The 20,784-nt window shown below is 48.7% G+C and overlaps 2 protein-coding genes across 17 annotated transcripts in view; one reads left to right on the top strand and one right to left on the bottom strand.

The window, feature by feature from the left end:
- Window positions 1–16,342, top strand: part of CRTC1 (CREB regulated transcription coactivator 1) — a 40,003-nt gene extending 23,661 nt beyond the window's left edge. For 2 of the 5 annotated variants that reach the window (XM_090125976.1, XM_090125977.1), the window contains 6 exons: window positions 96–229; window positions 312–569; window positions 2,230–2,331; window positions 5,980–6,066; window positions 6,719–6,899; window positions 7,553–16,342. In XM_090125976.1, coding sequence (XP_089982102.1) covers window positions 96–229; window positions 312–569; window positions 2,230–2,331; window positions 5,980–6,066; window positions 6,719–6,899; window positions 7,553–7,764 — 974 coding nt within the window. In that variant the 3' untranslated portion in view covers window positions 7,765–16,342. The remainder of the gene's footprint in view (window positions 1–95; window positions 230–311; window positions 570–2,229; window positions 2,332–5,979; window positions 6,067–6,718; window positions 6,900–7,552) is intronic. The other 3 variants (XM_031604068.2, XM_031604069.2, XM_090125975.1) reach the window with 3 other exon arrangements.
- A 450-nt stretch (window positions 16,343–16,792) lies between these two features.
- Window positions 16,793–20,784, bottom strand: part of COMP (cartilage oligomeric matrix protein) — a 34,853-nt gene continuing 30,861 nt past the window's right edge. For all 12 annotated transcript variants that reach the window (XM_090125970.1, XM_090125963.1, XM_090125964.1 and 9 more), the window contains 9 exons: window positions 20,538–20,656; window positions 20,072–20,124; window positions 19,444–19,637; window positions 18,817–18,995; window positions 18,562–18,610; window positions 18,133–18,329; window positions 17,822–17,994; window positions 17,516–17,655; window positions 16,793–17,370 (listed from right to left, as the gene is read on the bottom strand). In XM_090125970.1, the coding sequence (XP_089982096.1) occupies window positions 17,324–17,370; window positions 17,516–17,655; window positions 17,822–17,994; window positions 18,133–18,329; window positions 18,562–18,610; window positions 18,817–18,995; window positions 19,444–19,637; window positions 20,072–20,124; window positions 20,538–20,656 (1,151 nt within the window). In that variant the 3' untranslated portion in view covers window positions 16,793–17,323. The remainder of the gene's footprint in view (window positions 17,371–17,515; window positions 17,656–17,821; window positions 17,995–18,132; window positions 18,330–18,561; window positions 18,611–18,816; window positions 18,996–19,443; window positions 19,638–20,071; window positions 20,125–20,537; window positions 20,657–20,784) is intronic.

Below are 20,784 nucleotides of genomic sequence, written 5' to 3'. Positions count from 1 at the left end.
GTCGATCTGCACCACGCGTTTTTCAGTGTAGAGAACCTCTGTCCCTGTACCCATTGCCCTGCTGCCCTCTGAGCTGCTTTGTCCCTTCCTGGCAGGGATGACGCCGCCGGCTCCATCCCAGCAGCACCGGCAGCCCACCGTCAGCCCCCTCTCGCTGAGCGCGGACTCGAGGCGGCCGCAGTCACAGCAGATGTCTCCTACACTTTCCCCTCTGTCACCCATCACTCAGGTAGGAGTGCCTGGAGAAGGAGCGTCTGAAAATCACAGGTTGTTCCCTGGCAGCCTGAGTGACTCTGATTCTTCTTTTTAAGGCCGTGGCGATGGATGCGTTGTCTCTGGAGCAGCAGCTTCCCCCATACCCGTTTTTTACCCAGACGACTTCCCAACAACAGCAGCAGCCCCAGGTGGTGAGCACCCTGCCTCAGAACACTCCGTTAATGCAGACCTCTGGTTTACAGCGAGGAACACAGCTGCCCCCGCTCTCCGTCACAGTACCTTCCACCATCCCACAGTCACCTCCAGGCAGTCAGAGCCAGAGCCAGCCGTCCATGGGAATAGACATCAACTCGGTAAGCTGGGGCAGGGCTGGAAATGATGGCACTTCTGTACCAAGAATGTGATGGTGTGCAGCCCTGTGTCTGAGCTCCGGCTGACGGCCCTTGTAGTGGATGTACCTCTGGGTGCAGTCTGAATACACTTAGAGTGGTTTGATTTAATGCACCTTCAGGTGCTTTGTAGACAGCAGTTGGCTTTGGAGCGTGTGCTCAGTGGCTGTAGTTTCATAAAATGGTGTTCCCTGCAGCTCTGTTTGGTGAGACCAGCTTGAACTTTGGATATCAGTGCTTGTAGTGCTTCACTGGAACAGGTTGCCCAAGGAGGCTGTGGATGCCCCATCCCTGCAGGCATCCAAGGCCAGGCTGGATGTGGCTCTGGGCAGCCTGGGCTGCTGGTTGGCGACCCTGCACACAGCAGGGGGTTGAAACTAGATGAGCACTGTGGTCCTTTTCAACCCAGGTCATCCTATGATTCTACGGTTCTATAGCATGTCCAGCATGGATAGGCTGTCAGGCTGTTAAATGAGTGCACACCCAAAGCACAAGGGACATATGGGGCTTTGATACAGAAGCTGCTACCTGCACTTCTAAAAACTGGGGAGAACTGTGCTCTGGCCACTGTGCCCTGCTCTGCCAGGTCTGGTTGTGTGACCCTCCTGGCAGCCGTTGGATAACAGGAGGAGCTCACTCTGTGATGGTGGAGCACCAGGTTGTGGGTTGCTTTGTGGAGGAAATGTTCACAGTCTGTGCTGGTAATGCTTCTTGGAAGGAGCTGCTCTCATGTCAGGGTTAAAAGGAAAGGACAAAGCAGTGGTGGGAAGGATTCCAATGCACTCAAACTGTCCCAGTGTTCTAATACCTACATAGCTACCAGGACAGGTGATTCTGATTTCCATTCTCTGCTTTCTGTGTTGCTTTCCTCATCCTTAACTTCTTTATCACCTTAACTTTTAGGATGCTGTGCAAAGAGCTGTTCTTGCTGTCTGTATTCTGTTCAAATGCTTTGGAGAGCTGTAATTTGTTGAGGTCGGGGATTCTCTGTGACAAAAAAACAAAAACAGTTTGTCTGGAAGACTGAGAACAGTGTCAGTATCACTGATGTGAACCTCCAGAACGCAGTGGGAATTCTCAGACGATGTCTGTTGCGTGTCCTGGGTTCACTGCAGCTTCGAGGAGGGTTTCAGTCCTTGTGGTTAGATGTATGCTTCCATCCTGGTAACACAGCCAGGCTATTTCAGACTCAGGGCAGAGTAATGTGAGATGGACTCTGGGTGTGTTGTAAACACGAGTTGAGAATGTGCATGTATGGTGAATGAAACTGAGAATAAATGAAGTTATTCTGAGATTTTGGGACTGCTTTTCCCCAGATTGTTGTCTGACCAGACTTTTCTAAATTGAATTTAACTGGAAACTGGAAAAAAAAGAAAGAAAAAAAAAAAAGTATTTGAATAGTAGGGCTGTCCTGCAGCAGCGCCGTGCTGTCAGGGTCTGTGCCATGCTCACACCTTAACTCTCCCTCCCATGGCATTACTCACAGTAATCTTGTCTTCGTGTAGAGCTGAGAAGTGCTGAAGAGGACGGTTCTCCCAGCTTCCTCAAGCTGTGTTCACCAAAAGTTGCTAATTTTCCAGCCTTCCATCAAGCCCATGGTCTCTAATTCTGTGTTGTTCTGTAGGCTTCACTCCAGCAGTACCGCAGTAATGCTGGCTCCCCAGCCAACCAGTCTCCCACCTCTCCTGTCTCCAATCAAGGCTTCTCTCCTGGCAGCTCCCCTCAAGTAAGGGACTCTGTGCTTCCACAGGCCTTGCTTCTTGTGTCTGTTTTAGTTGAGTCTCTCCATTACTGACCCATAGTTGTCTCACTGTGAGTGTGTGTGCCTCATGCATTACTGATTTCTCATCTCGTGTGCGGTTTCATTCTGTTCCAGAGTTTTTCTATAGCTGGTGAATTGCCTTTTTATTGACCCAAGCTGCTTACTGGGATACTGCAACACTCAGTTACTACTTTGGGGCAGACAGCAGCTGCAGGAAGATCCTCTCAGTGAGCAGTGTTGTGTAGGAGCTGAAGGTGAGGGTGGGAGGGAGAGGGGGAAGCTTGTGAGTAGATCCATGGGGCTGCTCCGTTCCCAAATCCCACCTGTAGGAACAAGGCGAGCAAAATTCTTACAGAGCATCACAACAGGAGCAGAAAATCCATTTTCTGTTTCAGGATTTAATGCTTAAGGCTGTAAGGAGGATCATGTCTGAATAAGTGCTGCCCCTTCCTGGTTCTGAAGCAGAAGCTGCCCTTCTCCTTGCCTTCAGCAGGAGAGCCAGTGCTCAGCACAGAGCAGGGTGTCAGGGCTGTCTGCATTTTCCATAGCCCTTGCTTAATTGCTTCTTAACTTTTTTTTCTGACAGTTCTGTTGCACCTCAAAGGAAGCAAGCAAGCTTAACTTTGCTGATTGGCACGAGGAGCAAAGCTGCAGGCAGCCTTGCTCCCAGCTCTGGAGGGCACTTGTGCAGCCCAGGAAATTTAGAGTTTGTGATTTTCTTTCTCCTTTGACTTCTCAGTGGCTCTTGGCTTTGTCCACAGGCTCGTAGCCCTTGGGGGAAGCCTGCTGTCACTGAGGGAAGGGAAAACAGCTCAGGAACAAAGCAAACAACAACAGGTAGTGATTATGGGGGCAGCTCCCAGGTAGTAGGATCTGAAGAGCAGAAGAAGCAGATTGGTTCCAGCAGCAGAACTGCCTGTTGTGGAGCAGTCTGCCTCCGGCTAACGAGTGTGCAATCAAGGAGTGCAGCCAGGACAGCACTTGCTCCTTTTTCTCCCATTACTTTTAGGTCAGCTCATCCTGCAGCTTCCCACTGCAGTGTTAGTGACATGTCACATACAGTTCATTCACCAGAAGTTGCTTTTCATCTTTCCACATCTCCTGATCGATTTGCTCTTGTGTTTTAGCTGTCTGCTTGTTACCTGGAGGTCTTCCTGTTCCAACACAAATTGAAAAGCTCTGCTTGTAGTTCTCAGCTTTGTGTGTGCATGGCTTTTCACTGGCAGTGGCTTGTGCTTTCCTCCTCTAACACCTGGCGTACAATTCCAATTAGATAGAAATCTGCTTTTTTTTTAGTGGAATGGCTGAATGCTGGATACATGGTATGTATTTTTAGGCTAATAATTTAAGCCAGGGGTTTGTGGTTTTGTTTTCTTTTTTCTCCTTGCAGTCACCACATCATTAACCCAAGAAGATGAACTGTTGACAAAACAGACCTCATCTAGTGTTTCTGTAGGACATGGTGTTAGCAAGATGTTCTTCACAGAGTTGTCAATAAATTATTCCGGGACTCCGAAGTGTTGACGTAATGACATTTCCAGTTGATTTCCTTTGGGAGTTTCAGTGCTTACAAATGCAACAACTGGTCTACTTCAGGGCTGAGAAACAACGTGGGCCTGTGAGTTTGGTTAGCAGTCCTGAGCGTAGGCTGGCACAAGCGGGTTTTGTTCTCTGTTGGTTGCTCTTGGTGTTTCCCAGTGCTTTCGGGATGGGAGCAGTGCTTAGCAGAATGTGAGATCTGAGGTTGTGCCCTGCTTCTAAAGCTCCTGCACCAAAGATATGTCAGAGGTGGCAGGAAAATACCCAGACCTCGGTCCTCCTTGGAGCGCTCAGATCAGTGCTGGAAACACAGCTGTTATCCAGAGCAGCTCAGGTTCACACTGAGCAGTGGTGTCCTGAATGCACTTCTCCATCAGAACAGACACGCATCTCTGTCAGACATGGCAGAGCCCTGCAGCACTGGGGATGGGGCCTCTCCTGCTCTGCTGCAGGGTTACTGATGGCTCGGCTGAACGGGGCTGAGTTGGAGTAGCACCAAAATGCTGATCTGAGGATAGCTGGGCAACAGGCAGCTTATCAGCGTGGTAACGAAGCAGAGCATGTTTAATTATCAAGTCCAGCTTCTGCAGGAGGGCTTTGCTTTCTGCCACCAGGCGCCGTGTGGCTGTTGCTCTGCAGTTGGGTTCCACCCTGCTGCTGCAGTGGGACGCCTGGGAGGGCAGGAGGACTGCTCCCAGGAGCAGCAGTTTCCCATTTTCACCTCTTTCTGAGGAGGGCATTGAGTCACAAAGATCCCATTGTAGTTTTGCAGTCATAGCTGTGACAGATCATAAGTGAATGCAGTGAATCAGGACTTTATTTCTGTCCGTATTCAGGGCTCAGGCTGTGTAGGAAGAGTGGCTCCATTTGGTTCAGGTGTTTCCTCCGGAGAAATCCTGCTGTGATCTCCTGTCACAGCAATCTGGCAGCTCTCACTCCTTCCCTCTCGTGAGGCCGCACTCTCGTGGGACAGCCAAGGGTTCTGCCTGAAGGCAGGATGGCTTTTGTTAGCTTTAAAAGGAATATTATATTGCTGCTTTCCTGCCTTTCTCCTCTCGTGGGGAGTTTTGTACCAGGCTCACCCTCCTTGCATGCAGCCTGCAGGTAAGCTGAGATGTGCTGCTGGTGGAGGAGGACGCCCGGGATGCAGCGTGCTGTTTGTGGGATGTTCTGTGTGCTGCTGGGGACACGTCCCACATCCCAGCACCCCGAGCTGTGCTCAGCGCTTCTCCCTGTGCTGCTGCAGCTGAATTGTCTCTCCAGCGCTGTGGCTTAACGTCTCAATCTGCCTGCGCTCATAGGGAGAAGATTCAGAGCCTAAATACGTAGTTAAAGCATCTGGAAAACGCTATGTGAAATGTTTTGTTGTCTTTTTTCCCCCCCAAGGCTTAAGCAAACTCTCCACGCAAATCAGTTTTACAGAGCCCCGTCCCCACGTGGGCTGCTGGTGGTTGTGAATCAGGAGTCATCGCTTCGTGGCAGCTCTGGGGCAGTGCTGAGCAGTGCTGGAGCGCTGACCCACAGCTCTGGTCACTTCATCTTGCCAGAGGGACCGGCAGAGTCAGCAGGGGGTGCAGCTCTGCTGGGCTTCTTGCACAGAGCTGCAGGTCGCGCTTCGCCATGGCTCCTCCGATCTGCAGCTGCAGTGCAGAGTGCAGTTTGGCAGTCGCAGGGGAGCTGTGCAGAGCTGCAGGGCTGTGCCTTGCAGGAGATTCTGCACGGTGCTGCAGGGCTGTGCCTTGCAGGAGATGTGCTGCAGGGCTGTGCCTGCACGGGGCTCCCGGCGCTGCCTGTCTGCACGGAGGCTGTCCTTCACAGCAAAGTCGCGGTGATCCGTGCTTCTCGTGCGGCCCAACGCGCTCGTCTGCATTCGTACCTCAGCAGCTTCATGTCGTGTGTCCTCCAGGCAGTTCGTTGGGTCCCTGGTCGTGTCTTTGTGCCCCTCGTAGGGCTGTGTGGCACAGCTGGGTCTGTGCTCAGGGAGCGCTGAGCGGCGCTGCCCAGCGGGAAGCACCGGCCGTGGGTTCCTCTGTCTGAGACCTTTGCACCATAAAGACTCTGTTTTGTTTTCAGCATTCTTCCATTCTGGGGAGTGTATTTGGTGACTCCTATTATGATCAGCAGATGACAGCTAGGCAGGCTAATGCCCTATCCCATCAGGTGAGCAAATTCATCTCTGACTTTCAGCTGTCTCGGCCACTTTCAGCTTAAAATAAATATAATTCAACTACTGGTTATTCTGTGTAAGATCACGCTCTGTCCTTTTAATTTTACTTTCTTATTTTCCGTTTGCAACACGTAGGGATCTCTTGTCTTCCCCCCATCCCAACTTCTCCGTCCCCATTCCTCCCTCTGAGCCAACATAGCAGATGTTTCTAAATGTGTTCTGCCGAGTTGATTGGATTAGAAATAATGACAAGGCTCTGGCAGCAGGTAAAATGTCTTCCAGGTAAAATGTCTTCCAGGTAAAATGCCTTTGAGGCGGTGCTTGGTGGGCAGAGGCCCCAGGTGGTAGCATGAATTGGTTGTGTTTCTTCTTCCTTCCTGCTTTGTTGTAAAGCTACCGCTCACAGTAACGACAGCACTGCTTTTATTTTGGCATCTTCATTTCCCCACATTCCCAATTTGGCAGTGTTGGAGGTGTTCTGGAGAGTTAAGTCAAGTCTCACCAATATTTTGACCAACAAAAGCTAAAGATGAATTTGTTTGCCTGCCTTTCTTCGCACCCTTCCCATCCTTGAGCTCTGTAAGTTATTTTTGCTGCCTTTCCCGATGGTTGGAAGTAACAATTCCTTTGTGCCTTGGTCTTCAGCTCGAACAGTTTAACATGATAGAAAACGCCATTAGTTCCAACAGCCTGTACAGCCCCTGCTCCACGCTTAACTACTCCCAGGCAGCAATGATGGGCCTCACCGGCAGCCACGGCAGCCTGCAGGACTCAGCACAGCTCAGCTACTCCAGCCATGGGAACATCCCCAACATCATCCTGACAGGTGAGCAAACCCCACGCTTTGCAGAGCCCGGCTCACCCGGTGCTGCCTTGGTTAGGGGAGAGCTGGGTGTCACTGCTCTTTGGGGCTCGCTTTCAGCTCGTGTCAGTGCTGAGTTCCTGGCTGCGGGGCTCCTGCTCCGTCCCTGCCATCAGCACAGCGCCCTGCTGCTGACTCACACATCCACGAGAGCTGAGCTCCTTCCTCTGCCCGAGCTTGCCAGCAAGGATTATTTCAGTGTTCCATACGGTGGAGAATCTGGTCACAGTTGGACATTTGGAAACAGTTTCTGCATAGGTCACTGAAAAAGCTGGAGTTTAATCCATCCTTCAGCCTGGGGCTCATACTGATGAGAATAATGCAAACTGAAGTAATTGTTCCTAAAGCAAAGGGAGAGCGGAGACCCGAGTGTTGTCCCTTTGTAGCCCCAAATACCCGTAGATGAGTTTAGCTTTGTGTGGTGTCATTGAGCTCTGGCAGATCTGTAGTTCATCCGGCTGGAAATGAGGATGGATTTATCTCAGCTCCACCTTTAGTTCAGTAGATGATTCAGGGGGGAATTATAGCAGGCTGTTTTTTTTTTTTGCTGTATCAATGCTGTGCCTGGAGGATGCATGAGGCCAACACCGCTGCCTTTCTGTCCCTCTTCCCCGCAGTGACAGGAGAATCTCCTCCCAGCTTATCAAAAGAACTGACCAGCTCTTTGGCAGGAGTGGGCGACGTCAGCTTCGACGCGGATTCCCAGTTTCCTTTGGATGAACTCAAAATTGACCCTTTAACCTTGGATGGACTGCACATGCTGAACGACCCGGACATGGTCCTCACCGACCCCGCCACAGAGGACACGTTCCGCATGGACCGGCTGTGACGCGCGGGCGCCGGGAGCTCAGGAGTGGGGTGGTTCCTGGATCAGCCGAAGCAGAGTCCATGGGTCAGTCGTGTCAGAGCCGGAGCTGCTGAGAGCCGGAGCTCTGTCCTGTACAACGTGTACAATGAGTAAAGCTTGTTGTTCTAAGCTTGCAGCGCTGCAGACCCCTACTCCCTGTCGCGCCGTATTTCGCCCCTTATCCACTCATTGCCATTAACGAGCAAGGAGTTTCCATCAGCCTTCTCCTCTCCAGAGCCCCCCCTCCCCCACCAAAGCTCCGGCGTTGTCAATTTATCCTTTGCACTAGAAGGGGGTGCTCTCGGGCAGGCGAGGGGGGGTCCGAAGCCAAGGGAAAATTGATTCTAACAACCAAATTCTGGCTGTGGTTGGAGCGGGGGGAGGCACCCAGGAGTGCCCCCTCCTCCCCCACGCATCGGGAAGCAAATCTCTGCATTGCCACCCTGGGGAGGGGGGGGGGTGGGGGGGGCAGGGGAGCTCCTGTGGTGTCGTCTCTGCTTTGTGACAGCTGCTTCGTAGGGCGAGCGCTTATTCCTTGTGCCCCCGTTTGTCTGCAGGTGTTCCTCACGTCCTTCTGCCTCCCTGTTCTGAGCAAACTGTGCACGTGGAGGAGCCGCCCCACGGCCTTCGCAGCCGGCGACTGTAAACACTATTTTCAAAGCTTTTTTTCTTAAAAAAAAAAAAAAAAAAGAAAAAAATTTATATATATATATGTAATATATATATTTATATATATGTATACATATATATGGCATTTCTGAGCACACAAAAAAGTACTATAATTCATTACTTGATGAGCACGGAGGGAGGATCAGAGCGTTTTGAAGCAGCTGGAGGCAGAGAGGAGGGGAGGCGCAGAGCAGAGGTCTGGCTTTGCTCAGTGTGAGGTTCCTGGGCAGCAGAGGGGCATTTCTACAGCAGTGCCCGGCTGAAATCACCACAACTGGTTTTTATTTTTTATTCTTATTCATTACTTATTCTGTTACCGTTATTTATGTTTGTTTGTTTGTTTTTTTTAATTTAAGTATTTGGATATTAGCGACGTAGCTGAACTACATACCGCCTACTGAAGCACTCTATGTAATACTTGTACATCTTCTTGTGTTTTTATTCCAGAAATATATTATATATATTATATATATATAGGTATTTTTAACTAACTGGAATTCTAAGCAGATGTTGAGCAGCAGGAAGCTGAGGGTGAGGGTTCCCTCTGCCGTGGTGGAGCAGTGTGGTCAGGGTGCAGGGACTCCTTTCAGCATGGGGTGAATCTGCTCAGCCACCCCACGGCCGGGCAGCACAGCGCCCAGCAGCACATTGGGCTCCTGGTAGCAGATGCTTTGTTGGCCCTCATTGCTGCGGTGCGGCTGAGCGGTGCGTTACAGCGTCCTTTGCTGGCCGTGCTGCTGTGCAGCTGGTGAGCTGCAGTGCTTCTGTCTGCACTCCCAGGGCTGCGTCTGGTTGGAAAGATGTGTTTAAAGGTTCTTTGGGAGCATCGCTGCTGCACTGTTACAGCACTGTCGGTGTGACACCGAAGGAGGCACCGTGCTGGGCTCTCAGTGCTGTCCCTCCTCAGCAAGGTTAAGAGCTGGCATTATTTGGGTTTCATTAACAAAGCAACCAATTACGTGGTGCGTTAATGAGGCAGTGAGGGGCAGCTCCATGCAGGAGGGGCGGAACACCACGTTAAATGCACCTCAGTTAAAGAGCCCTTTTAGTTTCCATTTCCAGACGAGCTGTGCTTCGTGTCCCTCTGGCACTGCTCAGCCCAGACCTGCTCTCTGTGCACTCGGAGTCACCGGGCTTTTTGCATTTTATCTCACAATGTCCGTTCGTTGCCAGCTGCTGCCGGCTTTAAGCAGAGCCCTGCAGTGCTTCTCCCTGCTCCCGTTGGGGTTTGGAGCTGCTGGTGGGGCTGCCCTGCTCCTAATGAGTTCCTAATGAGTTCCTAATGAGTTCCTAATGAGTTATACACATTTCTGTGTGCTTCCAGAAATCAGCGGGACGCCGTCCTGAGATTCGTGCAAACGCTGCTGCGCGGAACCGCTGTTGGGATCTGTGTGTCGGGGTGTGTTTGCTCACGTTTGTGCCATTAGTTTGGACCATTTGCACTAAAAATGTTTTTCTTTCGCTTCCCCGTGTCCGTCTCTGCAACTGGAAGATCCCTCCCCGTGCAGCAGGGTGCCTCTGTCAGCAGCGTTTGTTGGGATGCACACCCAGCTGTGCACCGCAGCTCCCAGCGGCCGCCTTTCGGGTCGCTGATGCTTTTTCAATTTGAGAAAACCAAAAGGCAGCCCCGACTGGGAGGAGTTCCATGAAATCGGTGATGTGGAGCCCTTTGCTTTGAGGCAGCCACAGAGGTACGGTGTGGGTGGGAATGCTTCTCGCCGTCCGCGTGTTCTTTGCAGTTCTGTCCTTCCTCAGTGGGATTTCTGTCTGTATCGCTCTCTTGTTCGAATGACTCTTAGACATTTGCATGTCAGTTCTCGTTTGTGATCTATTTTTTTTAAAACCAGTCACTTCAGAATGAAGCGTCCGCGTCGGAGATGAGATTCTTAACTGGAGACTTTCACAGGGAGCTGTTGCTAAATGCTACCTTCTAAGTTTTTTTTTTAAACTACGCGTGTATATAAGAGATCTTGTTTATTAGACTTGTAAGTAGACATTTAAAATGGCCTTAACTTAAAACAAAAAAAAAACAAAACAACAACAAAAAAAAATCACATCTGGATGCAACTGTCCAAATTCGGGACCACGTGGCTGAGAGGTGCAGGATTTGTTCCTTCCTCGTGGGAGGAGGAGGAGGTCGCAGCACTGAGCCGCGCTGTGCTGGGGAGGGACTGCCCACCCCTCTGCCCTTCTGCTCATCTGCATTTCCACTGCGTGTGCATGGGAACGGCCCGTGGAATTGTCAGATGGAAACGTGGAGGGGAGCTGCGGTGGTTGGTCGTTGCGGTCGATGAGCTGTGAGTTCTGTTCTCACCTTAGATGTGGGTGTGTTGGGAGCTGCTGCCCTCAGATGTCAGAGCGGGAGGAAAAGTCGCGCAGCAAAAAGCTGCTGGTATCATTTCTACCTTCTTCAGTTAAATAATCACGAAGCTGCGTGGGGTCGGAGTTCCCATCTGAACGTTCCTGCTGAATGAACCTGGCCCCTCCCCGCAGCGTGCTTTCATACAAATACAGAGAGCTCCCAAGCTGGGCTGTTGCATTTGCCAGTGCAATGGGGAATCCATAGGAATGAACTTTGGGTTTATAGAATACTGTGATTTTCAAAAGAAATCCAGGTTTGTGCTGCTTCCTGCAGTGCAGGCGGGGGCCCTCGCTGTGCACTGAGGCCGTGTTGTCGCTGCGGCGGATCCTCGGGCTGAGCTCTGCTCCCCTGTGCTGCGTGGCTGCAGCGCAGCCCCGTCCCTCCGGCTTTGCATGGCAGCAGCACTTCACCCGCGCTCAGCCGCAAACCCTTCTGTACAGAAAACCCCTTCGGGTCCCGTTTTTCTTCTTTTAAAGAGGAAGGGGGGGGAGAAAGGTTTCCAGAAAGAGGCCGTCAGTTCACTGAAGGAGGTTATTAACCATTCGTGTATTTTCTTACCTTTACAAAACAAACAAAAGGGTTTCTAAGGAAGCGTTCCTGAGAACCACTCAGCAAAAAGTGTTTGCGGACCAAGCGAGGCAGGAGCTGCCCTCTGAGTTCTGCTCCGCTCAGCTGTGTGCCTTCACAAAGGGGCTGCAGGGCTGAAACCCCCCCGGGCAGGGAGAGCAGAGCCCGGCCAGGAGCACAGCATGCATTCCTCTGAAAGCAGAACCCCCTCACTGTGATGGCAGTGTGAGAGCGCAGGTAGCGTCTGTTCCGTCTGTGTTCTTTTTAAAAAAAAAACACAACAAAACAAGAAAAAAAAAACCAACCCAAAAATGGGGAAAAAAACCTAATGCTGATTTGTAGTGTTCCTGTTCTTTGTATTTCTAGTTGCATCTTATTTATACTGCGCAGTGTAGGCATGGATTGCATGTCGGTTTTCTATGCGGGCACCACGATGACATGATAACTGTGTACTATAAATCATTTTTACCTTTTTAAACAGAATCATTGTGTGGAATTTCTATACTGCAAAACGAAACACTACATTACGTACTCTATTCATTTGTGTTATTTATTTTATTTTTTCGCCGGGGGGAGGGGGGTGGTTTGAACTGTGGTGTATATTGCCTTATGTGGGCTTGACCAATTTTATCAAAATAAAGGCCTGAAGGGGTAAATACACTGCCTGGTTTCTTTGGGAGGTGGAGCTGTGGCTGTCAGAGGGGCACTGCAGGGTCAGCGTGTAGCAGAGAGCAGTGCATGGTGTGGGGAATCTGTAGAAGGGGAAGTGTGGGATGTGACTGCAGGGAGCCTGGGCTGAGCTCTTACCCACGTTCTCCTGGGAGCAGCTCCTCCTCTCCTCTCCTCTCCTCTCCTCTCCTCTCCTCTCCTCTCCTCTCCTCTCCTCTCCTCTCCTCTCCTCTCCTCTCCTCTCCTCTCCTCTCCTCTCCTCGCTTCACTCTTTCCTTGTTGCAGGTTTTTTGCTTTGGGGATGGGAAGAGTCTTTGTGAGCACTGCGGGTTTCTGCAGGTGAAGGCAATGAGACCAGAAGTCAGGAGGAGTGGAGCAGCCGCCTGCTTTCCCCCTGCAGCTGCTTGTGGACGGTGGCTTTGCGTCCTTCCATCCTCGGGTTTCAGGTGCAGCGCCGCTCCTTGGCCCAACGCGTTGTGTTTTGTGTTGGGATGTTGCTCCTCTGCCATTTCCTGGGTGATTTGTTGGGCAGCTCTGAACTTCTCTCTGAATTTCAGCCTTCCTGGTCACCGCATCCCGGGTTCAGCCGTAGCAAAGCGCTCTGGAGCAGTGCCTGTGTCTGCAGTGCCGCGCTGCAGTGGGAGCACAGCAGTGACACTGCTGGGAAGGAGCCTGGTGCCAGCTTAGGAGGTGGAGCGATTTGGCAAAAAGCACCATGTGGTTTATTGAGCAATGTTTAGTTCTAATATTCTGCCTCTGTGTTGGAGGAAAGGTCGGACAGGTGTGAGCAGAGCTCTGTTCTGCTGCCAAACGTCCCCCTGTCCGCAGGGAGCAAGGAGCGCTCAGTGCTGGGCCAGCAGCGGCTGCAGGGACGGATCTCTGAGGGATCTGATGTGATTTTTTTCCTCACTGCTTTTCTTCTGATGGCATTTCTGCCGTCGCTGTCACACATGTGAGACACCGAGCAGTGACAGCACCTCAGTCGGTTCTTACAGCAGCTGATAGGATGGCAGGGAGATGATAGGTTTGACTGTTTTACTCCTTCATTTACTGCCTTCAGCCTATACAAATCTCTAACTTGCTCTTTTTTTTTTCTTACAACGTAACTGTGCAGATAGATGCTGTTTCCCCTTCGTGGCTGCTGCTGTGTTCAAACAAAGGCGGTGGGTTTGATGGGTGTTGATCTGATGCTGTGGCACTGTGCTGGCACACATCGCTATTGTTCTGCCATCGCTTTCGCTTCCCGCGCTCCGTCACTGAAGCAGGGCAAACAAGTTGTAGGGTTTGTCTCAGAGCGTGGACGTGTTGATATCTCAGTTGTCACCAATTGTTTGCTGCTTTGAAGAGGTTCTGCTGCTGCCTGCCAGGGTCGGGGCGGGCGCCGGGTTCTGTGTGTGCTGTGTTGGTTGTGATGGTTTTTCCTTTGCTTTGAGCCCATGGTTGGGGCTGAGCTGCTGAGCAGTGGCAGCCAGGCAGGTCAGCTCACAGCCGTAGCACCGGAGCTGTGCTGCGTTTTGCTGCTTTGTTGTGTTTTTAAGCTCGTCCGGATGCTGTTTGGAAGAACGCTGTGTCTGTCTGTCCGTGCCACCCACCCAGCTGCAATGAGCAAATCTAAAATAAGCGGATGCACCCAGCCCTCCCCCAGCTGTGGCTTAGCAGACACCTTCATGTCGGCGTGGCTTTTTTTGCTGTTAAAGTCATTGGGTTGTTAACACACATTGGATCGTGTTTTGTGGTGTATTTCTTAGTTTGGTTGTGGCAAATGAGAGTGAGGTGGGCCTCGCAGCAACAGGGACCAGCGGGTGTTGGTGTGCTGGCAGAGCACAGGGCTGAGCTGTGGCATTGTGCTCTTCTACTCCATGTTTACATAACCCCAGGAGGCTCTGTGGGGGGACACAGTTAAACAAATATTATCCAGATTTCATCTCCTGGCCCACTTTAGAATATCCTTCAGTAAACAAACGCGGACGGACAGAGCGGACGCAGCAGGACAGCTCTGTGTGGGAACTGAGGGCTGCAGGGCGGGCACTGATCTCCCCCTGCTCCATCTGAGACCTGTGCAGATTGGTCCATCCTATTGCACTAAACGTGCAGTAGAAGCTTGAATTGTCATCACTGACACTTGGTGAGGGGAAGTCTGGGATGAGGCTTCAGCTCGTGCTCAGGGGTTTGTATTTGTAATAGCACTGCCCAAACCTTTGGAAGTGGGGCAGGTTCTGGGTGTGCATTCGGCCCATTTGTGGTTCAGCACAAAGCTGATGAGCTGCTGGCTCTCGCTGGGCTCTGCTCACAGTGCTGATCTCGTTCTGCCTTCTGAGCTGCTGTGTCCATATGGCCACACGTTCCTTTGCACGCCCTGCAGGTCAGTCAGTCCACATTCTTTATACCGTGGTTTAGGAAAAAAAAGGGGCAGAAGGTCCCAGTTTGTAAATCCAATCTGAGAACTGTGTTCTGCAGCCGTAGCAGGGGAGAGTCAGTGTTTCCTTCCTTACAGAAACGGAGCTGAGTTCTGGCACGCAGAGGGCAGGTGTTGAAGGCAGCACCATCTGCTCTGGCTCTTTGTCACGTAAGAAAAGCAGCAGTTACCAAATACCTTTGCTTATGTGCGATGTTTCAAGGCTCTGTCTGACAGGAAAGGGTTAACGTGGCTCGGGGATCCATCAGACATTAAACACAGGGAAGATGAGCAGGGAGAACTTCTCTTTTTGCCGAGGAGGTGATGCCATGGGAGTTACATGATAATATTTACGGAGCTGAAGGCTGGGGGACCGGGTTTGCTTAAACAAAACTTCCTTCACTCACTGGATCCTGAATGCCCTTGGCATGAGCTCCTTCAGACGACCTAAATATACCGTACTGCACATCCCCTGGTCTCTGCTCAGCATTATACAGCGTAGCAATTAAAATATTGTATTCCAGCCAGCTATTAGCTAATAAGGCAGTAGATACTGAGGTTTTCTTTCGGGAGGAATTAGGACATTTAGCTACTTTTTCTTGTTACCTTAACAGAGCCCCCATCTGTGGAGGGATTCCTCGTAGAAGAAGTGGAAGTTAAACGTATTAGTGCTTATGGAGGGGAGGTTTGATTTTAATAAAATTAAATACAGCTGCTTTTGGCAGCTTCTCTCACAGACTGGCAGCTAAAAACAACTTTATGTAGTTCGTTGAGCTTGGGAAAAAAATGTCAGATTTATGCATTTTCAGAGACAGTATAATATACTGTTCTTTACAAGTTAACTTTTTCTATTAAAATAATTTGTGGATTATTTCACTGATATATGCAATCCTATATTCAGCTACAGTGTTGGTGGCACAGGAACGCTGGAAAAAATTGTCCCTGCGACATAAAAGTTTTATTTATTGTGTTTTTTCTATAGGTAAAGTGGAAAACTGAAGTTGGCTTTAAGTGTTTGCAATCTGAGAAATGATGTGAAAAAGCAGCTCAACTAAATGTACATTCTTTTCAACCTTTTCTTTTTTGTGTGAAGGCTTTTGTCTTTGTATCTTTGCATTATTTGTAAATGAAATGTAATAAAAGTTCAAATGTTTTTGTCTCTGGCTGCTTAGCTTTTTCTTCCTTGGTTGTGTTCCTTGTTTGTTTGCTTTTGGACTGAAGGTTCCCACTGTTGGTCTATTGGTGTTGATAAACAAACAGCAAAATGGAAATATTTTGGTTAGTTGGCTTCTTACAGCTATGGAGAATGAACTCCATGCACATCTCTGGCCATGCCACATTGCAATTGGCTTTTTAGAAGCTACAGGGCATTCCTTGAGTACTTAGAGCTATTTTGTATAAGAGGTTTGTAATTTGGGCTGGCTCATTTGCATTGCTTCCTATTGAAGAAGGAAAACTCAGTGTCTGTCTTCATGACAATCTCGGAATGGTGGATGGAGATGTTCTCAAAGTGCTGTGATCAGCAAACAGTCTAACTGAGCCACTTAGCAAAAGGGCTTCTTTCTGCACATCTCTGCTCATGCTGTTGCCTCCTGAGTGTGAAATTCAACTCGTTGTGGAGACCTGTGCTTGATAAAATGTGGTTTTAGCCATAAGTTTTCCAGGAGGAAAGTTTTGTTCACACCTTGCTTGTTCGGTAACATTTAACAGTAGCAGCACATCCAGGAGGTGTTTACCATACAGTCTCATTCCAGCTTGCAAAACTGCAGTGAAGTGTTCAGGAGGAGCTGCCTTTCTGATGAAACTATGAGCAAGTTTCAGTATAATTGGTGTGAGCTGCTTGCATGAAACAGCTAGCAAAACTGGGCTTTTATTTTTTTAGACAGACTGGAATGCTGCTTGGTAACTGTTTAGCTGGAAGAGAGTGAGGATCTCAGAACTGCAGGACTTAAGACTTTCCAGCTTACCAACTACAGAAGCCCTTTGTGAGCGTCTGCTGTACCCAGCCCAAATGAGCACCTCTTAATAGAAATAATAGAAATGGCTTCAGATTTCCCTCATCCTCAGCTGCTTCTTGGAGTTCTGGCACGGTGTCATAACACAAACTAAGTGTAAGGCCTTTGCTTATCATTCTGAAATCTGCAAGAATGAGGTAGGATGGTGTAGCTAGAGGAAGCTTCTTGACGGAAAAAACTCTCCCTGTGTATTCATACTGCTAACAGAATTATTAATTCAGCTGAGGCTCTCCAGCCATCCTCTTGCATTCAGCTTTTGAGGGTTTCTTTCTTTCATATCAGTATTGGAAGAGTTTTAGAAGAGGAAAAAAGCAACATGCACGTGACCAAGGAGAAGTCTATTAGAGTATTTATTATCCAACATTCCAGAACAAAGATACTCTCCCTAAAGTGCTTTTTTTTTTTAATACTTTGTGAGCAACTTGGACATAGGCTGCTTTCTGTGACCCTTTCAGACTTGTGCTGGGTTTGCTTTAGTAGGTCTTGAAAAAGATAACATTTACATTTGAGAGCCTTTGAGTAGGGAAAAAAGTCCAGGGAATCATCCACGCTAATTCTTAGTCAAACAATTCAGCTACTGCAGTAGCTTCTCAGCACATCTTTCTCCATGTAGTGTAGAGAACAGCAGCACAGGCTTCTAGGCACACTTGACGTCTGTGCTTCTGCTGTTCCAAGAGGATTTTGTAGCATTTACAGAAGAAGTTGCTGTTGTAGAAAACATGCCAGATAGTGCAGTGACACTTGGTGCTGTGCAGAGTGCAGTGGTATATTACTTACAGTTCTTTATACAGTATACCAGAGGCAACAGTGGGGCAGCTGAGCACTTTTTTATAAGCAAATTTTGTTGGACATTTAAAAGTCAGGTTAGTCTTGCTGAACTTTAAATGTTTCATAGTCTTCTGGAATAGTATCTAAGGAGATAAAAGTAAATATAGATTAGAAGTAGAAATGAAAAATAGAATTAAGCTACTGCTTGATACTCCTTTCCAGCTGTCCAACCATAGATTAACTTGTTCAAGCAACAGCTTCTGTGTTTGACCTTCAAAATTAACTCACCATTGCAGCGATAACGCAGGTTTGACCAAATAATGTTCTCTTGGGAGAAGCAGAAGACTCCCAGGCGCCCTCCTCGCATAGTTGTGTCAAGGACAACTCCAGTGTCTGCTACAACCTCGGGGCCTTCATAGAAGCGAGCTCTAGAAAAGTACAAGTGTGTAGGACACGGACATGAGATTGATGCACTCACAGAAATGGCTCCCCAGTCACTCTCCCTCCTCTTTACCACAGAAGTGCACTTGGAGATGCTTGCTTTTTGTGTCGAACTTCCGCTCAGCCATACAAAGGAAGCTGTGAACCCCTCACCTGATGTATCCAACTTGAGGCCGATGCTGCAGGAACCAGCGGTACGATGTCTTGTCCTTCCAGCCAGAGTTGCGGGGGTCCTTCCACAGCAGTTTGACTTGGTCTGTGGTGTCCCCAGTGTGCCACAGAGAATTGCGCAGATACTCACCTGGGCCTGTTTTGGACTTCACTGCCTAAGGTGGAGAAGAGTGGTGAAACGTGTGGATAAAGAGCTGACTGACCACAGCTGCTGCCCCACTATGTGCATCAAAGCAGCACAGCTAAGAAAGAACAAAATCCATTGCTGACTTGTTTTTCAATGCTTTCTTTACCTTCAGTTGAATACCAGGTTCTGCGACTGCTCGGAACGGGTTTGCCTGCCAGTATGTCTGTTCCATCTGCTTCCACATGACCACATAAAAGCTGGAACTGTCCTGGTAGCCAAATATGAAGCCAGCATAATCATCATCTGTGGCTGTGTTGACGTGGAATGTGCCCTCAAAGTCCACTCCATTGAATGCTGTGTAACCTGTAGTTGGTAGGAAAGCAAACGCTCTGCATTCTGAGGTAAAACATGGATCCATTTCTTCCCAGACTCAGATGGGGGTGGTAGACTTTACTAAGCTAAATCTGAAGACTCTGCTTACTACAACCAATATTTTCCAGTAGATGGAATCATTATGCAGTACCTGAAATAATTTTACAAGCTGCGCTGTGAAGTGCACAATAGTTTTTTAATAGGACAAAAATAAGTGCCTCACCTACAGCCAAGCCAGGATCACTGTTCATGGTTTGGACAATTTCCATGCCCTGTGAAAGATGAACGTTGTCTTATTAGTATCTCCAACCCTCTTGTTAAATGAGCAGAGAGGCACACCAAGGTGAGCCTCTATCTATGTCCAGGACATTACTGAACAGTGGCATTAGGCCTGCAAGCTTTTAATGAAAACTGCATCCAATTTTGTACAGGCTTGCTACCACCATACTTGCTGTCCAGTTCTGGAGTAGTGTCCTACCTGGTTAAGGACAATCCAGTTGGGGTCAATCTGTGCATCACCCTCAGGGTCCAACACAACTGTCTGGAAAGCCCTGAAGTCTGTTAGTGTCACTTCTGCGTTCTCTGGGCACACATCAATTCTGTCAATCACCATGTCTCTGTCAAAGTCATCTTCACAAAGATTTCCTACACCATCACCTGAGAGGGACAATAGAATAAACAAGCTTTCAATTTCCCCTACCCTTTGCACTTAAGTTTTACTCAGCTAGCTTTTGGCTAGCACAGCTTAAGGTAGACATGTCTGTACAAGGATAAAAGATGTTCAGAGCATTGCTGCACTCTTCCTTTTTGTCGGTAGCGAAGAAACCCTGACACTATCTCCTGCTTGTAGGAATGCTATGAATAGAAGCAGCACCTCACACTGTAGGTACTTCTGGAAGAGAACTTTTCCCAAATATAATTCTGATGTCATGGTTATTGGCGATTTGAAAATGATGCAGAACTGTCTCAAGTCAGTACTGAGGAGGTCTTACTTCCTGCCCATCAAAAGGTCAAACTCCTACACATTAGCCATTAGAACTGGAGAACCCTGAAGCTGATGTGCAATAATATTTTTACAAGCTGCAATAAAATACATTTCCCTTACCATCCGAATCTTCTTGGCCAGGGTTAGGGACAAGCCGACAGTTGTCAGGGCCTGGAGGTTTCTCATCTGGAATCCCATCATTGTCATCATCATCATCACATTCATCTCCTAGTCCATCATTGTCTGTGTCCACCTGGGAGCTGTTAGGCACTGATGGGCAGTTATCTCTTGTATCTTGGTGGCCATCGCCGTCACTGGTGAAGAAAATGCATTATACAGGTAAAGAGCATCCACTTACTTTTTTTTTCCCCAAAAAGCTTGCGTGCCCTTTCTAGCAGCTGGGATCCTCTACAAGAACAGGGGCAGTTGGTGATTTTGGCCTTTTAATGTCTTGAGCTATTAGCTGCACAAACATATAGATCAGAAATATGCCAGCTGTAGTCCATGAACAAATCTGTGGGGATAGCTAATGAAAAGCAAGCTGCTGCCAGCAAGCTTACAGCTGCTAGGCCTTGGGCTGTACTTCCAGGAGCAAGTTTTCTGAAGTTAGAAGAAAATTCCACCTCCCTTGTTTGAATAAAAAGACACAAATTAAGGCCAAACTGACTTGTCATGGTTACCAATGCATGCCTTCCATACCTCCAAAACTCCATACAACCCAAGTATAATATTTGCAGTAAGATCTCACCTGTCCTGGTTGGTGTCACAGACATCTCCCACGAGATCATGATCAGTATCTTTCTGGGAAAATAAAGCAAGAATCATTTAAACATTGGTCAATGGGAGAATTGGGCATTAAAGGAGAAATAAAAGAGGTGTTGGCATTGTTGTTCAGTTTGGAAATGGAGCTCACAACAGTGGGAGAGTTCCTGTACGTTGTCCTGATGAATCTGAGTATCTGTCTTTCCAAACCCAGATGAACAGGGCAGTTAGAGAGAACACCAGAGAGCACTGCTGCTTCTCTGCCTTATCCTCCTACACACTAGGACATTTGCCCTTGAGGGTCTGACTGTCTGTACTGCAGGACTGCAGTTAAAATTCACAAGTAGTAATCTTGGTGAATTATCAGGTATCTACTTCAGGCAGATGATGTGAGCACTGTTTTGAGTGAGAGAGAAAGCTGTAACATTGCAAAAGTGGAAGTGCTTCCTTACCTGGTCTGGGTTACTGACTGTTGGGCAGCTGTCGCATATATCTCCTACTCCATCACCATCACTATCTTTTTGATCAGGGTTAGGAACTCTTCTACAGTTGTCTGTTGGATTTTTGATCCCTGTAAAACATGCAGAGAACCCATCAAGCCAGTAGGACTATTCCAGTATATGCAGCAAGATCTCTTTTGGATATAAGAGATGACAAATGTCGAGGACAGTTGAATCTGTGCAATAAGGCAACAGTTTT

Source organism: Phasianus colchicus, chromosome 28 (assembly GCF_987193195.1).
Source record: "Phasianus colchicus chromosome 28, bPhaCol1.hap1.1, whole genome shotgun sequence".
In the NCBI taxonomy this organism is placed as follows: Eukaryota; Metazoa; Chordata; class Aves; order Galliformes; family Phasianidae; genus Phasianus; species Phasianus colchicus.
The sequence above is the reverse complement of the archived record's forward strand: the minus strand, read 5'-3'. Positions and strand labels throughout refer to the sequence as shown.